This window comes from Delphinapterus leucas, chromosome 1 (assembly GCF_059928025.1).
Source record: "Delphinapterus leucas isolate spDelLeu-1000000601 "Yukka" chromosome 1, BTC_Dleu_Yukka2, whole genome shotgun sequence".
Taxonomy (NCBI): Eukaryota; Metazoa; Chordata; class Mammalia; order Artiodactyla; family Monodontidae; genus Delphinapterus; species Delphinapterus leucas.
Window position 1 is genome coordinate 182,444,120 of NC_143129.1, and position 17,354 is coordinate 182,461,473.

Genomic DNA, 17,354 nt, shown 5'->3' on the forward strand with positions numbered 1-17,354 from the left:
TTCAAGCCCTGGTCCTGGAAGATCCCACATGCCGCGGAGCAACTAAGTCCACGCGCCACAACTACTGAGCCTGCACTCTAGAGCCCGTGCTCCGCAACAAGAGAAGCCACCGCAGTGAGAAGCCCGCGCACCACAACAGAGTAGCCCCCGCTCACCACAACTAGAGAAAGCCCGTGTGCAGCAACGAAGACCCAACACAGCAAAAAATAAATAAATTCAATAAATGAATAAATAAATAAATAAATTTTTAAAAATTTTTTAAAAAGGCTCCACTTGGGGCCGGGTGGGGGGGTGGCAGGCGGGGTTGCAGGCCCCTGTGGAACGGTTGGGGATGAGAAGGGATGTGGGCAGGTGGCCTCAGTGTGCTCCCCCTCACCACCTGACTCCAGACCTGCCCCTTTACATCCTTAAGGCAGTGGGATTGGCAGGTGAAGAACCTTCAGATTCCCCCACCCACCCCACTCAGGCCCCCCGGCACCCAGCCCCTGGGGATGCAGCACAAGGCCGGGGCTGTGCCCTGGCAGCCGTCTTTCTGTTGATCTCCCATAGTTTTGCCGGCGCTCTCTGTGTCTCCCTCCCCTGTCCCTCCCTGTCTTTTCAGCTTTGCTCTGCTCTCTTTATTATTATTGTTACCATTATTATTAGTGCCTCAGCAGATGGCCCTTTTGGCAGCTTCAATATTTATTTGCAAGAGGTTCTCCCCGCACGAGGGGCTTCCCTCCCGCAGCCCCACACCACGCGCGGCGCAGCGGGGCAGGCGGGCTGAGCTCACCACCTTGTCCACGGTTGTCACGGGGCCCTGTCCCCGGTGGCCATCGTCCAGGCTGTGAGGCCCCCGCCCTGGCAGCGTTGGGGCCTGGAGAAGGCCTGGGGTACTCTGGGAGGGCAGGTGGTGGCCAGGCAGCACGGGGCTCTTGGCTGCGGAGTTGGCCGGAGAGCGCGCTCCCTGCCACGGGAAGCCAAACAGATGCTGCGCTTTAAAAATTCATAACTCTTGGACTGTTTCAAGTGTCAGGAAAGCCCAGAACAGAGAGAGCCCTTTAACACCTCTTAGCAACAGAGCCCTGGGCTGGCGCAGCTGGAGTCCCCAGCACCTGGCCCAGCACTGAGTCAGGGGTGGGCGGGCAGCACCTGCAGAAACGGCAACCGGGCCACCTTGGGGGCTCATGCCTTCAGCATCCCATCCCAACCCATCCCATCCCAGGGCTCTTCCCCTGACCCTGCTCTGGCTTCTGGCTTGGCCTAAATTCCTCCTCCCATCTTGGTGCCAGGCCTCTGTGCCCCACCTGGCACTCCCTCCCGGGGCAGATAAGGCTGGGTCTGCAGTTCAGTGGGTCTGGGATTCCCAGCGGCCCCGTCACTCGCCCTAGCCTTCTCAGCCTCTGCTCCTTCACCCCAGCAGACCACCTCTGCCCCTCCACGTGTCCACCCAGGGCCCCTGAACCGCAACAGCAGTTCCCTGGATCAGGGGCACGGACTCTGCTCAGCCGCTCAGGCCGAGGGCCCTGGAGCTGGTATCCAGAGAGGCCTGAGCCCACCCCTTCTTCCCTGCAGGTTCTCAGGCAGTCAGCACTGTGGCCACATCCACTGCGCCTACCAGTACCGCGAGCACTACCACTGCCTCGACCCCGAGTGCAACTACCAGGTATGTCCCACGGGCACCAGCCCTGCTCCTAAGGGCTGGCACAGCAGTGGAGGGGCGTCTTGAAAGCAGGATGAGGTTACTCGGTTCTGCTTGGGCCACCTGAATTTGACTTGGGCAGGCAGAGAGCCCAGAAAAGCTCCCAGCCTGTTCTCGTTCCCAGATTGCTGCCCACAGGCATCTACCTTATCTGATCGAGTCTTCCCAGTGTCCTTAAGAGGCTGGTATTACTGCCCCATTTTATAGATGGTTGTGTTGAGGTTCAGGCGGATCGGCCCTTACGTTCAAAGCCACCCTCTGGTAGGTGCAGAGCAAGTGAGCGAGAGGCGGGAGGTGGGTGCGGGTGTTCTGCATGAGGCCACTGCCTCTGTCTCCCCAGGGAGCCCAGCTTGGCAGAGCCCACAGGTGGCAGTAGACAGAACGAGTTGTCACCTATCAGAGCTCCTCCCTGAAAGGCCTGGCCCGATTTATCTTCTCTGCTTCTGGGCCTGCTGATGGGGAGACTATGGGGAGGTCAGGGAAGGGTCTGTGGCTCTGGAACCTTTGGAACTGTTCCCTCCAAAGTCCAGGGTGCTGGCCTTGGGGCAGTCTGGGCTGCCTCGACCCAACAGGATGATTTCTAAGGAGACCGGAGGGCCCTGGGGCCAGGCCCAGCCTCCTGCCCACCAGGCCCTCTCCCGGCAGAGGTTCACGAGCAAGCAGGACGTGATCCGGCACTACAACATGCACAAGAAACGGGACAACTCCCTGCAGCACGGCTTCATGCGCTTCAGCCCGCTGGACGACTGCAGCGTCTACTATCACGGCTGCCACCTCAACGGGAAGAGCACCCACTACCACTGCATGCAGGTGCCCCGCCCCCCCCACCCCCACCCCAGAGGCAGGGCCCCTCCCTTTGTCCCTTCCCAGGGCTGGACGGCCAGAGGAGAGAGGCCCGGGGCTCAGGCTCGGGCAGTGTCCGGTGGGCCAGGGTGGGGCCTTCCCCATGGCCATACTTGGTGCGGGTGAAATTCAGCGAGCTGTTTATACAGACCGACATTTTTCAGCCTTTAACACCAAGAGCAGCATTGCACATGGTTCCTGAGGAGGTTTTTGTTTAATTCTTTGTTTTAATGCCACGCAGAGTCTGGGCTTTTTCAAGGTGTCAGGTCTGGGGGGGAGCGACTTTCGTTTGCAAATAGCAGCCCTGCGCCTCCCCCGGTATTTGTCAGGGGGTTGTTATGGCCTCCGTGAAACAACCTGGGCCAGGAGGAGAGGGGGGCTCGCTCTCTGGGCTCTGAGATGGTGCAGACACTGGCACGGTCCAGCCCTCGAGAGTGTTCAGATTCCACTGGTTTTTACTCAATATGGCAACGTTGCCTGTCTTGGCCCAGCCAGGGTGGGGTAGGGAAGGCCCTGTGCCAGAAACTGTTCGCCAAACAAGTCCCCGGCCTACAGGTGACCGCCAGGCCCCAGGGTCCAGCCCTGCTCACCCCCGGGGGCTTTAGAGGTAGAGCCACAGACTGGGGACCCCCAAGCCACCTCCTGCAGGATGGGACTCCCACGCCTGTGTGGGGACGTATCCCGGGCTCTCTATGAGGACGACCCACGCCCAGCACGGGCCAGGCCCTGGGGGCCTGAGGGGTTGTCCTACCTTAACCTCGGTGCCCCCAGTCGGACGTTTACAGGTGCCGAAGCTCCCCCGAGCAGGCTCAGCTGCACCCAGCATCATAGCCGCTCTGGCCTCGCCAGGGTGCCTGGCCTCAGTTCCCCTGACTGCCACTCCGGCCCCTGCAGGTGGGCTGTAACAAGGTGTACACGAGCACATCGGACGTGATGACCCACGAGAACTTCCATAAGAAGAACACCCAGCTCATCAACGACGGCTTCCAGCGCTTCCGAGCCACTGAGGACTGCGGCACGGCCGACTGCCAGTTCTACGGGCAGAAGACCACGCACTTCCACTGCAGGTGAGCGGGAGGCAGCCAGGGAGGCCTCCTGGCCCGGGGAGGGACGGCAGGCAGGGCACCAGGCCCGTGGGTGGCTCGGGGCCCCACCTCCTCAGGGGTGTAGGAACAGGAGCAGAGGGCTGCTCGGAGTCCCCGCCTTAGTTTCTGGCCTGGTCTTCCATCCAGAGGCCCATCCCTCCCAGGGCCACCGTGGGAGCAGGGCAGGGCCTCCCCCTGGCCCCGTGAGGCCCCATGACAGCCTCCCGATGTCCTGCCAGGCGCCCCGGCTGCACATTCACCTTTAAGAACAAGTGTGACATCGAGAAGCATAAGAGCTACCACATCAAGGACGACGCCTACGCCAAGGATGGCTTCAAGAAGTTCTACAAGTACGAGGAGTGCAAGTACGAGGGCTGTGTGTACAGCAAGGCCACCAACCACTTCCACTGCATCCGCGCCGGCTGCGGCTTCACCTTCACCTCCACCAGCCAGATGACCTCCCATAAGCGCAAGCACGAGCGCCGGCACATCCGCGCCTCGGGCTCGGGCGTGCTGGGGCTGCCGCCCTCGCTGCTGGGCGCCAAGGACACGGAGCACGAGGAGTCCAGCAACGACGACCTGGTTGACTTCTCTGCCCTGAGCAGCAAGAACTCCAGCCTCAGCGCCTCCCCCACCAGCCAGCAGTCCTCCGCCTCCCTGGTCACCGCCACTGCCACCTCCGAGGCTGGGCCCAGTGCCACCAAGCCTCCCAACAGCAAGATCTCGGGGCTGCTGGCCCAGGGCCTGCCTGGCTCCATCCCCCTGGCGCTGGCCCTCTCCAGCTCGGGCCTGCCCAGCACTGCGCCCTACTTCCCCATCCTTCCGGGCCGGGGCAACACCTCCCTGCCTGTGGGTGCCCCCGGCCTCATGGGTACCATGTCGTCAGGGACAGCAGCCTCAGTAACCCCCGACACACCCGCTCTGGCTGCCTCGGGAGCTGGCGACTCGGCCGCAGCGGCAGCTGCCTCTGTCCCGGTGCCCCCTGCCTCCATCATGGAGAGGATCTCTGCGAGCAAGGGCCTCATCTCGCCCATGATGGCCCGGCTGGCTGCGGCCGCCCTCAAGCCCTCTGCCACCTTTGACCCAGGTGAGCAGGCTGGGCCCAGCCTGGGAAGCGAGCACCTCTCCAACCCCAGGAGCTCTCTGGCCTCGGTGCAGAGCCGAGCAGCGGGTGTTTGTTTGGCAGGAGTGTCTTCTGTTCCCTGCCCCCGAGACCCCTGCCCCCTTCTTTGCCTGGTCTCTGCCTCCATCCTCTTTATTTCCTATTCGGGGCCCCTCTTTCTGGCCCACCCGCCCCAGGCAGCTCACGTTTCTGTTTTTTTCATCTGTGAAGGGGAAGCAGTAGTCCCGGCCTCACGGGGTACCTGTGCATCCCGGGGCAACTACTGGCTCCCCCAACCCTGCCATGTCACCCTGGACTAGTAGGGGCTCCCGCTAGTCCAGCCCCTAGTGGGAGCAGTCCCGGAGTCCCAGGCTTCCCTGGGACCTCTTCCAGGTGACTGGGAGGGCATGTGAGTCCAGCCAAGTGGCAGGGTGGCCGCAGTACAGGGATGCTCAGGGGATTCGTGCCTGGACAGCCCGTCAAGGTCAAGGATGCCCTCCCAGGGTCTCCCTGTCCATCAGCGCTTTCCAGTCGCACTTTCTGTGGTAGTGGGAGCATTCTGTTCCGCACCGTCCAGTATTGTAGCTGCTGGTCACATGGCTGTTGAGTGCTTGAAATTGGCTAGCGTGACCCAGGACTTGGATTTCAGCTGGAATTTCTTTCACTTGAGCCAGACCGGGCCGCTGGCGGCCATGTCAGAGTCGCCAAGTCACATCTGTGTCCTTCCTCTGGCTCATCGTGGAGAGAGGTTCTCCTTTCTCCCAAGTTTTCTGCTCTTGAAAAAATTTTTTACTCTTTTTCTCTGGATTTTTTTTGGCTTTTCTGTTTCCCTCACTTCTCTCCCTCTGTTTTCCCCCATCCGGGTAATTAGCATCAGTCAAATCCTTTAGAAGAGTTCGGCTCACATCTGGGACGTGGCTCCCTTCCTTCCTTCCTTCCTTCCTTCCTTCCTTCCTTCCTTCCTTCCTTCCTTCATTGATCAACCACTGGTGCTCACTGAGGGCAGCTTGCTGGTGGGCCAGGCACCAAGCCAGTGCTGGGGACACGGCAGGGAAGAAGACAGACAAACTCCTGCCTTGTGGAGCTGATGGAACAGTGTGGGGCATAGTCTGTCCCCAAGTATACCCCCTGGGAGGTGGCCAGGTCGAGACTTGGACCTCAACAGCTGGCTTCTGAGCCCGGGCACCCTGCTCCTCTGTGAGACTGTCTTGAAACCCGCCAAGACTGAGGGTCCCTGCAGCCCACCCAGGGCTCTGCGCAGCGCCCCCAGAGAGACCAGTGCTTGGCAGGAGGGTCAGAGCCCTGTTTCCCTAGGGACCCTGGGCAAGTGGCTTTGGGGAGCTCGTGGAATGTGGACTCTGAATTCTGAAAACTGAATATCATGTTCCCAGTGGGACGCTCCTATCAGCTGTGACCCACCTTCCACTCCCAAGTGTGGGTGTCAGGCCTGACTGCCCGGGGCCGCGCGCCTCCGGCGAGGTGCCTGCAGGCTGGGACCACGCTGGGCTCCGTGGCCAGACTGTCAAGTACTTTCTTTTCTTTAGAAAAAGCTCCTTCCTGGAAAAGAAAGGTCAAGCGAAGGGAAGGGGGCCAGTTCCCTTTATTTTTTAATAAAATGCCACTCGCCGTCTGTGAAGCAGCTCTCCATCAGCTGCAGTGCCTCGGGGCAAATTAGCATCTCAGTCACTTGGGGGTTGTGGGGAAAGGCTCGGTGGACAAGGTCCTGTCAGCAACTTCTTTTGCCCTGTTCTGCTTGGCCTCCCGAATCCTCTGCCCGCTCAGCTCCAGCCTTTCTCCGCCATGCCTACACCCCGCCAGCTTCCCCCACCCACCCCACCCAGCCCAGCCTGGCCAGGGTGGGCCTCATATCCCTGCCCTGGACAGCTTGACGGGCGAGGTCACATAGTTTGAACCGCTCTGATTGGCTGTCAGCTTCCATAGCCCTGACACAGCAGATGCCCCTCCTGGGCATGCTCAGTGGAAGGCAGGGCTGTCGCCCCGGCAACAGTGGGGACGGGACCTGCGGAGGGGGCGCAGCTCCCAGTCTCGATCTGCCACTTTCCCTCAGCATTAACAGAGTCTTTAATAAAAGCCTAAGCGGCAGCTCCACAAATTGACTGTGACAGTCGGTGGAGAAGAGGAAGGGCCCCCGCCCCCGTCCCAGCCCCCTCCCCATCCTCCTGCCCTTCTCCTACAGGAGGCCCTGAGCCAGGACAACTTTGACATAATTTTGCAATAATTATCACTTGAAGAATTGCCACACCGGGGGAAGCGTCACAAGCCATCATGTCAGTGGGGAGGACCACTGACCAGCAGCCAGGGCTCCCCAGGGGCCCCAGCCCACCCGGCCCGCTGCCCTCCCTTCGGGGGGCTCCGGCTTGTGCCCATATGAAGCCCTCGGTCCCTCTAACACCATCTTCCCTCCCCCCTCCCCCATAGGAAATGGGCAGCAGGCCACCCCTGCCAGGTTCCCCCCAGCCCCGGTGAAGCAGGAGCCCGGTGAGAGTGCTGGCGCCCCAGGTCCCCACGAGGCCTCCCAGGACCGCAGTTTAGACCTGACTCTGAAGGAGCCCAGGTGAGGCGAGGCCCAGGCCTCCCAGCTCTGCCCGCCTGCAGGAGGCTCTGGGGACAGCACCCTCAGAGCCAGACTCCATGGGGCCAGGGGCCAACCCTTCCTGACAAGGGGTCATCCTCCTGCCCAGGCAGATGTAGCAGGCGGGGCCAGAGCCCCAGGGGCCGGCTGGGAGGGGTGAGTCTCTGGGGCCGGTCCCACGTACTGTCTGAGCTAAAGCCCCTTGGTTTGTGTGTTCCAGTAATGAATCAAATGGCCACGCAGTCCCGGCAAATTCATCTCTTTTATCCTCGCTTATGAATAAGGTAAGAACCATCCATCACACGCCTCCCATTCCCCCACCCAGAGAAATTAAAGCTGTGCTGGGGGGTGGGGGGGATGTGTTTGTTTTTTAATGTTTTGCCTCTAATAAGATGAGTTTGTACCATTTAAATTTTGAGGCCATTTTTCATCGGATATAATTTCAGAGCCACTGCTTACAAATTAATTTAATGAACTGGCTGAAGAAATATATTCCAGCCTCTGACACCCTTTTTTTCCCTTCAGATGGAGGGCTCCAAAAGCTTTTCCGGAGCCCTCTAACTTCTTTCACTCCTGGTTATTCATTTTATATATTTTTTTGTTTGTTTAAAAAGGTGGAGGGGGAGACCAAAGTGGGAGCAAAGCATCCATTTCCACTTTTCAGGTTGAGTAATGGTCTCGGACGCCTTCTGCAGAGGTCGCTCCAGAATATTTATTTTAAATAATGCAGGGTCTTTGTAAATTATACATCATCGCAAATATATTTTCCCCCTTCACATGATAAATTTGACTACAGCAAGATTAATTAGGTTACCGTACACAAGTGACTACTGAGGAGGGAGCTGGGCCCCGGGCCGGACCTCACGGAGTGGGGTTCCTGCCGGGCCCATGGCCTCCCACTGGCCTCTGCCCGGTCGGTGCGCGTGCCCTCTGCCTTCCGCCCTCCCCTGCTCGCTCTCTTGCTCCCCTTTTCCGTTCTTGGGTCACTGTTCCCTGCGCCCCCTTGTTCCTTCCTGTCGGAGACCCACAGCCCACGTGGGTCGAGCCTTTCCGCGGACTCCCCCGCCCCCTCCTCTGCCAGCAGCAGCGAGCCTGCCTCGGTCTCACTCCGTGAGCCTCCTTCCCTCCCTCTCTGCTCCTCCTTTGTGTTCCTTCTCTTGTTCTCAAGGAATTCGTGCGGGTTTCCCCCCCCCCTTCCTCCTCCTCCTGCACTTCTTTTGAAAACCTGGCAGGAGAATAACCAGGGAGCCGCTTAGTCTGGGGAAAGCTAGGCTGGAGTGTGTGCCCGGAGTCTCGGCCTCCGATTGAGTGATGGCTCCTAGCAGCCCGGGGTTTGTGTGGCAGAGCCCCGGCAACTCCACGGGGCCGGGGCAGCGCCGCAGGCCGCCCGCGGCAGCGTCCATTCAGTGAGGGCTCTTCCATAGCCAGAGCCGCGTGGGGTCGGGCCTCCTCTCCTCCCGGCTGCCAGCACCGCGATGCTCTGGTCAGTTTGGAGAGGCCCGAGCGGCCCAGAGCTGCCACTCCTCCCAGGGCAGTCGGGTCAGGTGTCCTGAGGTCCCCAACCTGAAGCACGGGCCTGTCCTCCTCGCAGATGTCTCAGGGCAATCCCAGCCTCGGCAGCCTGTTGAACATCAAGACAGAAGCGGAGGGGAGCCCCGCCGGGGAGTCCTCGCCCTTCCTGGGCAAGGCCGTGAAGGCGCTGGTTCAGGAGAAGCTGTCAGAGCCCTGGAAGGTCTACCTTCGCAGGTGAGGGGCTTGCCATGTGAGCAAAGGGGGAGGGAAGGGCCACGCCCACTCGTCCCGGGGGCACGTGTTCCCCCCACGAGGCTGTTCCCCCAGCCTCGCCAGAGCGCCAGGGTCTCCTCTGAGCAGCCGGCCCCTCTGCCAGGTTTGGCACCAAGGACTTCTGCAACGCGCAGTGTGACTTCCTCCACAAGGCCCACTTCCACTGCGTGGTGGAGGAGTGCGGCGCGCTTTTCAGCACCCTGGACGGGGCCATCAAGCACGCCAAGTGAGTGGGGGTCCGGGGGCCCGTTTAAACCCAGCCCCACTTGTCCCAGCCTGGCTCGGGGGTGGGTGGGCCGGGGTGGGGCTAGGGGGTGCACAGGCCTCTAGCAGCCTTCCAAGCAGGACCCGTGTGCAGTTCCCACGAGACCTCAGAAGCTGAGCTGGCTTCTCAGAGGTGCTGCCTGGCAAAAGGCAGGCTTCCTCATCTCCCACTGGCTCAGCCCCCAGCTGGGTCCTCTGAGCCCACCCAGGCCCCGCCCCGAGTAAGAGCTGCTTCTCCCCACCGCCGGGCCCATGCAGCCGTCAGCCCTCCCTCCCACAGATGCTCCTGCAGAGGCAGCTGGAGAGGCCCAGCACTGACCCCGGCAGGGACCCTAAGTGAAGGCTTTTCCAAGCCACAGTACTGCATTTGTAGATTCTCTTTGACCTAAAAATAATGAAATTAATTTGTACAATTCGTTGAGCAGCAAGCCCAGCCGCCTACTGTAATTGAACCCAGAACTGGTAAACATTTACAGCAGATCCTCATCGCTCCCTCCCTAAGCCCCGGGCCAGGCTCTTCTCACCGCTTAGGCAGCCCCAGCTGCTGGTCTGAGACCGCCCCCCCCCCTTAAATGTCGGAGCCGGTTCTGGAAGGACGGGCTTCATGAGCCAGGACGTGCTGTACCCAACCCCTCCCGAGTAGGGAGGAGCTAGGGACAGCACATCAGGAAGGTCACGAGTAGGAAGGTGTAGTTAGGGCAGAGCCAGGAGCCCAAGTTCAATATCAGAGGACATAGCAGTGTGTTCTCAGTCCTTCCCTCCTGGTGGGAGGCCTCTGGCACCTGGCACTGAAGATGCGGTGGGGACACTGGGCCCCTAGGCTTGTGATGGGGTCATACGTAGGCAGGCAGGCAGGCGTGCCAGGGAAGGGCCTTCTCCTCCCGCACCTGAGACCCCTCTCCTGTCTCTCGTAGCTTCCACTTCCGGACAGAGGGAGGAGCAGTGAAAGGAAATGTGGAGGCTTCCTTCCCGGCCTCGGCTGCTGAGACCAAACCTTCCTTGGCCCCCTCATCCCCTCCAGCGCCTCCCATCACCACGGCCACGGCTTCCTCTCTCGAGGGGCCCACTCCCAGCCTGGCCGCCGTGCCCTCCAGCCCCACCCTGCTCGCCTGGAAGCAGCTGGCTTCCACCATACCCCAGATGCCTCAGATTCCAGCGTCAGTGCCTCACCTGCCCACTTCGCCCTTGGCAACGACTTCTCTAGAAAACGCCAAGCCCCAGGTCAAACCCGGATTCCTCCAGTTCCAGGAGAAGTGAGTCCCTCGATGAGCCGGGAGCCCTGTGTCCCCCGTGTGTCTCGGGAGTAGGTGCTAGTAAGGGCAGCTGAGGAGGCCCTGCTCCTTCCCCTGCAGTAGCCCCGGCTGTCCCCAGCCTCTCTGGGACACGGTCACTGGGTGATGTCCTTCTAGCCAAAGTTGCTGCTGCTCAGACCTCACTGCCTATTCCCGGAGCAGGTGGCCGGGGTGGGGGGAGATGGTGGAGGTAGTGGCCACTGTTCCAGAGAGGCCACTGGTGACGCTGCGAGGACCAGCCTGGGTGGGCCGGGAGTGGCGGTCCTCGCCCGGCAAGGCGGGCTGCGTCTCCCTCCGGGTCCCCTTGTTGGTCTCTGTGGCTCACACCCATGGCTGAGTCTCTGCAGGGCAAGCAAAGTCATAGGTGGGCGGTGAGGGGGCTAGGCCCTCCTCTGGACCGCCCCCACCCCCCGGCCACCTGCACAATGGTCTGAGCTCTCAGGGGTGGAAGGGAGGGACCTTCCTCGCTGGATGGTGGTGTCTCCCTGCGGCGAGAACGGTGACTCTGTATCATGATATGTGCGGCTTCCTGTTCTCAATAAAAGTAATAAATTGGACGTGAACACACACCGCCTGAGTGGCAGCTGTCCTCCCTCTCTGAGCACCTGGGGCTGGGCCCATGGCGTGGAAGGGGACCTGTGCTCCTCTCTGACCCTTTCCCAGCTTCCCTTCCTCTGTTCACCTCCCCAAAGTGGCAGCCCTCTCAGCATCCCGGCCTTGGTCGGAGTTCCCACCCCAGGTCCAGTGTGGATGTCGGGGGCGGCTGTGTGGTCAGCCAGGGCAGAAGCCGGGTGCAGCCCCTCCGCACCTGCCTGGAGCCTGGAAGGCAGAGCTCTGGAGCTGGGGCTGCTGCTCGGGGCAGGCCAGCCATGGGGGCTTACCCAGCACCCCTCCCCACCCCAGCCGCCCCACCACTCAGCTGGCTTGTGAGGTTCTCTGAGTGGGTGGCAGCCCCGAGCCCCGAGCTGACCCTGGAAACCCCAGCAGCTGAGCCTCAGCAGGACCTGATGCCAGGCACACGTTCCCACTGGCCAAGGCCCCGTGGTGGCAAAGCCTCCTGGTAGGGCTGCCCACCCATCTGCACCCTGTCAGTCGGCCACAGCCAGGGCACTGCCCATGCCACATCAGCCAGGCCTGGCAGCACCATCGCTCATTTTCATATCCACGAAGTGATTGCGGCCATCCTTATCTGTAATCCTGGGGTGTGGCCACGGAAACTACGTGTCCCAGCATGCAGTGCTCTGGGCCGCCTGCATACCGCAGTCCCTTCGGTGCCATCAGAGCTCTAAAAAGAAGGCAAGACTGCATGCTGGGATCTGTAGTCTCTGGCCGAATCGTCCTGCTGAGCAGGAGGGCAGCCCAGGGGCCATTCCTCTTGATTACACCACAGGGGAGTGGGGAGCAGAACCCCAACATGAGCAAATGTCAGGACACCGGCGGGGAGGGCACCAGGAATGCCAATGACCTTCTGGGCCGTGGTTTCATTCCAGCGATCCTTGCCTCGCAACGGACTGCAAGTATGCCAACAAGTTCCACTTCCACTGTCTCTTTGGGAACTGCAAGTACGTCTGCAAAACCTCCGGCAAGGCCGAGTCCCACTGCCTGGACCACATCAATCCCAACAACAACCTCGTGAACGTGCGAGACCAGTTTGCGTACTACTCCCTGCAGTGCCTCTGTCCCAACCAGGTCAGCGATGCGGGCAGGGCGGCCCCTGGGGTGGGGGCAGGGAGGCGCAGGGCCCGGGACCAGCTCCTCCTGGCCGAGGCTCTGTGTCTCACACCCTTTTGTAAGTGGCCTCCTCCAGAGTCTGGAAAGGACACCGTCTGCCCCTAGGTCCCTGGAGACCCCTAGGCAGGAGTTCGGTTTGGTGCTCAGTTGGTGAGGTCTGTCATTTCATCCTAACCCTCAATGATGATTGTATGCTGGGCAGCCACTGTGCACTTGGCATCCTTGTGCGCGTCCTGGAACAGCTATGCTCCCTTTCCCCAGAGGCCTAGGATTTTAAAATAGGCCCATTAGACAGATAAAGAGATTGAACTGTCCGTGCCCCAGACAGGAAGGGCAGGTCAGATTCATTATAAAGGCCTCTACTCCCAAGACTTGTAGGGGCTGCCTGGTAGACTGCACTGAGAAGGAGTCTGAGCCTCTATCTGGGCACCGGGAGAAGAGTGCTAGGATAGATTAGTGACGTCTGCCTAGGTCTGGGCACACAGACAAGAGTGCTCAGACAGATTAGTGATGTCTATGCTGGGCGTGGGTTTAGAAAGAGATGGAAACAATACCAGGTGGGATGTTTTAATCAAATGACAGAAGGGACTTATTGCTTTTTAACACGTGAAAGGTCTTTACACAGTTGTGTTTGCTGATTCTGAGCGTGGAAGGACGCACGCCTGCCACAGCCCTCTAGAGGGCTGGAGCAGGTGGAAGCTTAACGCAAGTCGCCTGCCTGGCCCTGACTCCTGTCCCTCCCTGCAGCACTGCGAGTTCCGGATGCGCGGGCACTACCACTGTCTCAGGACCGGCTGCTACTTTGTGACCAACATCACCACCAAGCTGCCGTGGCACATAAAGAAGCATGAGAAAGCTGAGCGGCGGGCAGCCAACGGATTCAAGTACTTCACCAAGCGTGAGGAGTGCGGCAGGCTAGGTACCGAAGGCCAGGGCTGGGGGGCAGGGAACTACAGCAGGTGGCAGGGCCGTGGCTCTGGCGCCTGAGGCCCTGGGACCCACTTCTTGTCCCCGCACATCAGGCTCCATGTTTTTTTTCGGAAAATGTCACGATATCACAGGCCAGGCATTGTCACCCCAGGAGAACAGTCAAAACCCCAAGAGCCTAGGAAAAGGGGTGAGGGTGACTCCCAGCACTGCACCCACCCCGGTGAAAACGCCCGGAGCCTCATCTCTGGCACCCAGGCCTGGTTCTTTTTTCCTTTTCTTTTCAAGAGAGCCTTGCGGGTAAGTCTTAGGAGCTCCTGAAGCTACTCGGGTTTTACAAATGGACCGTGGTTTGTTCATTCATTCACTCAGCAGACGTTTATGGAGGAGCAGCCGTGTGCCAGGCTCTGTGCTATTGCAGGAGGTGAGGGGTGGGTAGAAGTGGAAGCTATGGTCGTTTTTGAGCGTCCACTGTGGCCAGCACTGTGCTTGGTGCTGGGGATCTGATGGGACCAGCAGGTACATTTGTGGGCTCAGCCCAGAGCATCTGTGACCTGGGGTGACCTGGAAGGAGGTGGCCACGGGGCAAGGAAGTGGCCTTGAGCTCAGGGGCAGGTGCCTCGGAGTTAACTCTGCTGCTGAGAGCTGAGCCCTTGGCAGGGAAGCTGCCCCCCAGCCCTGGAACAAGGCCTCCCCGAGGAGCTCGCCGGCCCCAGCTTGCCCTGGGGATGCTGTGGGGAGGGGGCTCCAGGACCAGCAGAGGGAGGCAGAGCCCATCCTCCTGCCTCAGGATGGAGCCACGCATTTGTGGGCCTGCGGATGTGGGGCAGGAGTCTGCCCACGAGGAGACCGGAAGCCGGAAGGCAGGTGGGAGCCAGGCAGGCTGGGTGCAGACACCTGGGCTGCACGCAAGGCCTGCTGTGATTCAGGTGGTCATGGCAGCAGGGTCCAGGGGGAGCAGAGGTGGGGCCGCTGCCTGCAGCCGACCGGCCATTGCATAGGGGGAGGATGAGGCAGTCAAAAGTCAACCGCCAGAAAAGAACAGCAACAAACCTTTCCTTCAAGAATTAATTCAGAAATCATTAATGGCCTGAGAGAGGCCTGGGAATCACGGCAACAGATGTCAACCCTCGGTGGCCTGTGCTGTCCCTGGGCTCAGTGTACAGGTGTCAGGGGATTCCTCAGTTGCCGTTATTTACTCAGTTTGGGTGTTCTAGGTGGTAGCTGGGGCCAAAGCTGGGGGATGATATAAGACACCTGGCCGGCTCAGGCGCCATGGCAACGGGCAGGCCTTCACCTGCCCTCTGCTGATACCGTTTCAGTCCGGCTCGCTCTATTTGTTCTCCGCCCAGAGCAAAGCCGAGGTGGGGCGGGGCAGGGCAGAGGGCCAGCCGGCTCGCAGCCATCTTGACCTGGTCCAGGGGCAGGCAGCACCTGGGCTCCCCAGAGGAGATGTGGGGACAGGTGGCTTGCTGGGAGGTGGCTGATCTAGTGGACAGGTCATTAGGGTCCCCTGCCCTGGGGCAGGGGCCGGGGGCCAGCCTGCTGTTGTCCCGGGCGTGCAGGCTGGAGGCAAGAGCCAGGCTTTGGACAGCCAGGGGGCCTGGGACTTTCTGGGGTTGGGGTGAGAGGCTGCTAGAAGCCCTCCTTACGGGAACACCACCAATGGGGACGCGCCCTTTCCCCAGAAGCCATTTGCCTGGTTGGCCACGTAGGTCCATGCCCAGGACAGTGCCCGACACGCAGGGGGTGCCATGAGCACTGGCCGGCGAGGGAGGCTCACGGCCGAGCGGGGCTGTGTCCACAGGCTGCAAGTACAACCAGGTGAACAGCCACTTCCACTGCATCCGGGAGGGCTGCCAGTTCTCCTTCCTCCTCAAGCACCAGATGACCTCCCACGCCCGGAAGCACATGCGGAGGATGCTGGGGAAGAACTTCGATCGCGTGCCCTCCTCCCAGGTGAGCCTGGCGGGCAGGCTGCCCCTCCGCGACCCGGGGTGGCAAGAGGGCATCACTCGTGTCCCGCTCTTGCTTCCGGGTGGTGGGCCAGGCTGCCCAAAGCGACAGCCTGCCCCTGTGGGCAGCACAGCCCCCAGCCCAGCTTCCTCAGGGCCCCCCTCTTCCTTTCAGGGCCCCCCGAGCTTGATGGACACCGAGACGGACGAGTACATGGATTATACTGGCTGCAGCCCGGGCGCCGTGTCCTCTGAGTCCTCCACCATGGACCGAAGCTGCTCCAGCACCCCTGTGGGCAACGAGAGCACCGCAGCAGGTGAGCGGGCGGCCAGGAAGGGACAGCGGGGGCCCGGGAGCGCCAGCCTGGGACAGGCCCCTCCTTCCGAGGCCCAGCAGTGCTGGGTCCGGCTTAGGACAGGAGGTTCATGGTCAAGTGGCCTCAAAGGAGGACGGGCCAAGGTGTGGCAGCGCTGGCTGCTCTGTGGGACGTGGGTCCCCGCCTGCTGCCACCCTGCCCATCTCCCCGGCACTCTGCCCTCAGCTTCCGTTTCCAGGAGAGAACCCGGGCTTGAGCTGTGAGGTACAGAATAAAGCAGCACAGCCCCCAGCCAGAGGGGCAGGTGGGCCCCGCCCAGCCCTGGTCCCTCTTATGGCCCCTCTGCCATTGTCCCCAGCACGGTCCCTGGGCCCCAGAGCGAGGTCCTCCGCGGGCTGGGCTCTGCCGCAGGCCCTGCGCAGCCCGCCGTGACCTCTCCCTGCACCGCCGCTCCCTCCCAGTCGCTCTGCTCTGCCCCCTCCTCCCCTCTCTTCTTCGTGGCATCTGTCTCCTCCTCCTCTGTCCACGGATTTTCATATCATACTCGCTTCTGCCATTGGGTCTCTCATTTTGGTTCTTTCTGTTTGTTCTTTGTTTTGGTTTTTTTTTCTGCTTTTCCCCGCCCTCTCCAGGCTGCCCGGCTCCTCCTCCTCCTGCCGCCGCCGCTGACGAGGCTGCCCGCGTGGCTCCGCAGCCCCCACTGACCCCATCCTTCTCTGCGGCCGTGCTGCGGGCGCCCCTCCCCTCCCTGCCATGCCTCTTTTCTCCACCCTGTCTCTCATACTCTCTGCTCAGTGCCTCTCTCGGAGCCACCCGGGGCCTGGCCCACCCCATCAGCAGCCCGCCCAGCTTCCCGCCCGTCACTGCCACTCCAACTCCAGTAAAAAGTGACGCCCCCCTAGTTCAGGACGCCGCAGGTAACTCACACATGCCTTCTCCACTGCTGTCTGTCACCCTGGCCGAGCCTCGAGGCCACGGTCCAGGACCTGACCCTTTTCTGTGGCCAGCTGGGTCAAGGACAGGGCCACTCTGCACCCCTCACAGCACAGCCCCCACCAAGACCAGAGAGCCTGGTCCCTGTCCCAAGGACAGTTCCTCTCAGCTCCTGCTCAGCACTGGGCAGGCCAGAACATCACTGCCAGGGCTCCCTGGGGTTCACCCCAGCTCAGTGACTGGCCAGAGCCCCAAGATGGCCATGCCCGCCCCACCCCCCTAACCCTGCGGCAAGGCAGAGCCTGTCCTGCTCTGAGGACTTCACCCAGGGCAGAGATGTTCTTGGGAAAGCTGCTGGTGCCTGGGACCCGCCCAGGTTTGCAGGATCCTGACACCAGCCTGAACCCCCAGCCCCGGAGCCAAGCAGGAAGAGGCCCAGGCCGCGGGCAGTGCTCCACGGCAGAGGTGCCTCCCAGCCCCACCCTGTACCTGCCGCCCGGCAGGCACGGGACCTGCCCTCCCCTGCCCTTTGGTGCCGTCACCACGTTGGCTCTGCCTCTTCCTCCGTGCATTCTTACCTCACGTTCTGCCTGACTGCCAGGCACTGGGCCAGCCCAGGGGGATGGCAGGGACCAAGGCAGAGGGTTCCTCCTCAGGGAATTCAGCCCCTGTTCTGTCGCTTAACCAGCCAGAGCCCTGTGACCTCCGACCCAAAGCAGCCACTCCTCACCCACCCGGATCCCCAGGGCCCAGACCCTTCCTTGCCCCCTGCTGGGTACCCCAGCCCATCACAGTCCTCATTCTCTCCACCTGCTGAGGCAGGGACTAGGTCTGTTCCCCAGATGG

At 61.3% G+C, this 17,354-nt stretch overlaps 1 protein-coding gene across 20 annotated transcripts in view; it reads left to right on the forward strand.

The window, feature by feature from the left end:
• Positions 1-17,354, forward strand: part of CASZ1 (castor zinc finger 1) — a 149,961-nt gene that overhangs the window by 128,118 nt on the left and 4,489 nt on the right. For 16 of the 20 annotated variants that reach the window (XM_089901420.1, XM_089901390.1, XM_089901424.1 and 13 more), the window contains 14 exons: positions 1,555-1,645; positions 2,207-2,491; positions 3,419-3,591; positions 3,849-4,696; positions 7,151-7,286; positions 7,525-7,588; positions 8,896-9,050; positions 9,193-9,315; positions 10,268-10,606; positions 12,136-12,334; positions 13,124-13,295; positions 15,111-15,262; positions 15,434-15,575; positions 16,208-16,492. In XM_089901420.1, the coding sequence (XP_089757546.1) occupies positions 1,555-1,645; positions 2,207-2,491; positions 3,419-3,591; positions 3,849-4,696; positions 7,151-7,286; positions 7,525-7,588; positions 8,896-9,050; positions 9,193-9,315; positions 10,268-10,606; positions 12,136-12,334; positions 13,124-13,295; positions 15,111-15,262; positions 15,434-15,575; positions 16,208-16,492 (3,164 nt within the window). The remainder of the gene's footprint in view (positions 1-1,554; positions 1,646-2,206; positions 2,492-3,418; positions 3,592-3,848; positions 4,697-7,150; positions 7,287-7,524; positions 7,589-8,895; positions 9,051-9,192; positions 9,316-10,267; positions 10,607-12,135; positions 12,335-13,123; positions 13,296-15,110; positions 15,263-15,433; positions 15,576-16,207; positions 16,493-17,354) is intronic. The other 4 variants (XM_089901438.1, XM_089901448.1, XM_089901386.1 and 1 more) reach the window with 3 other exon arrangements.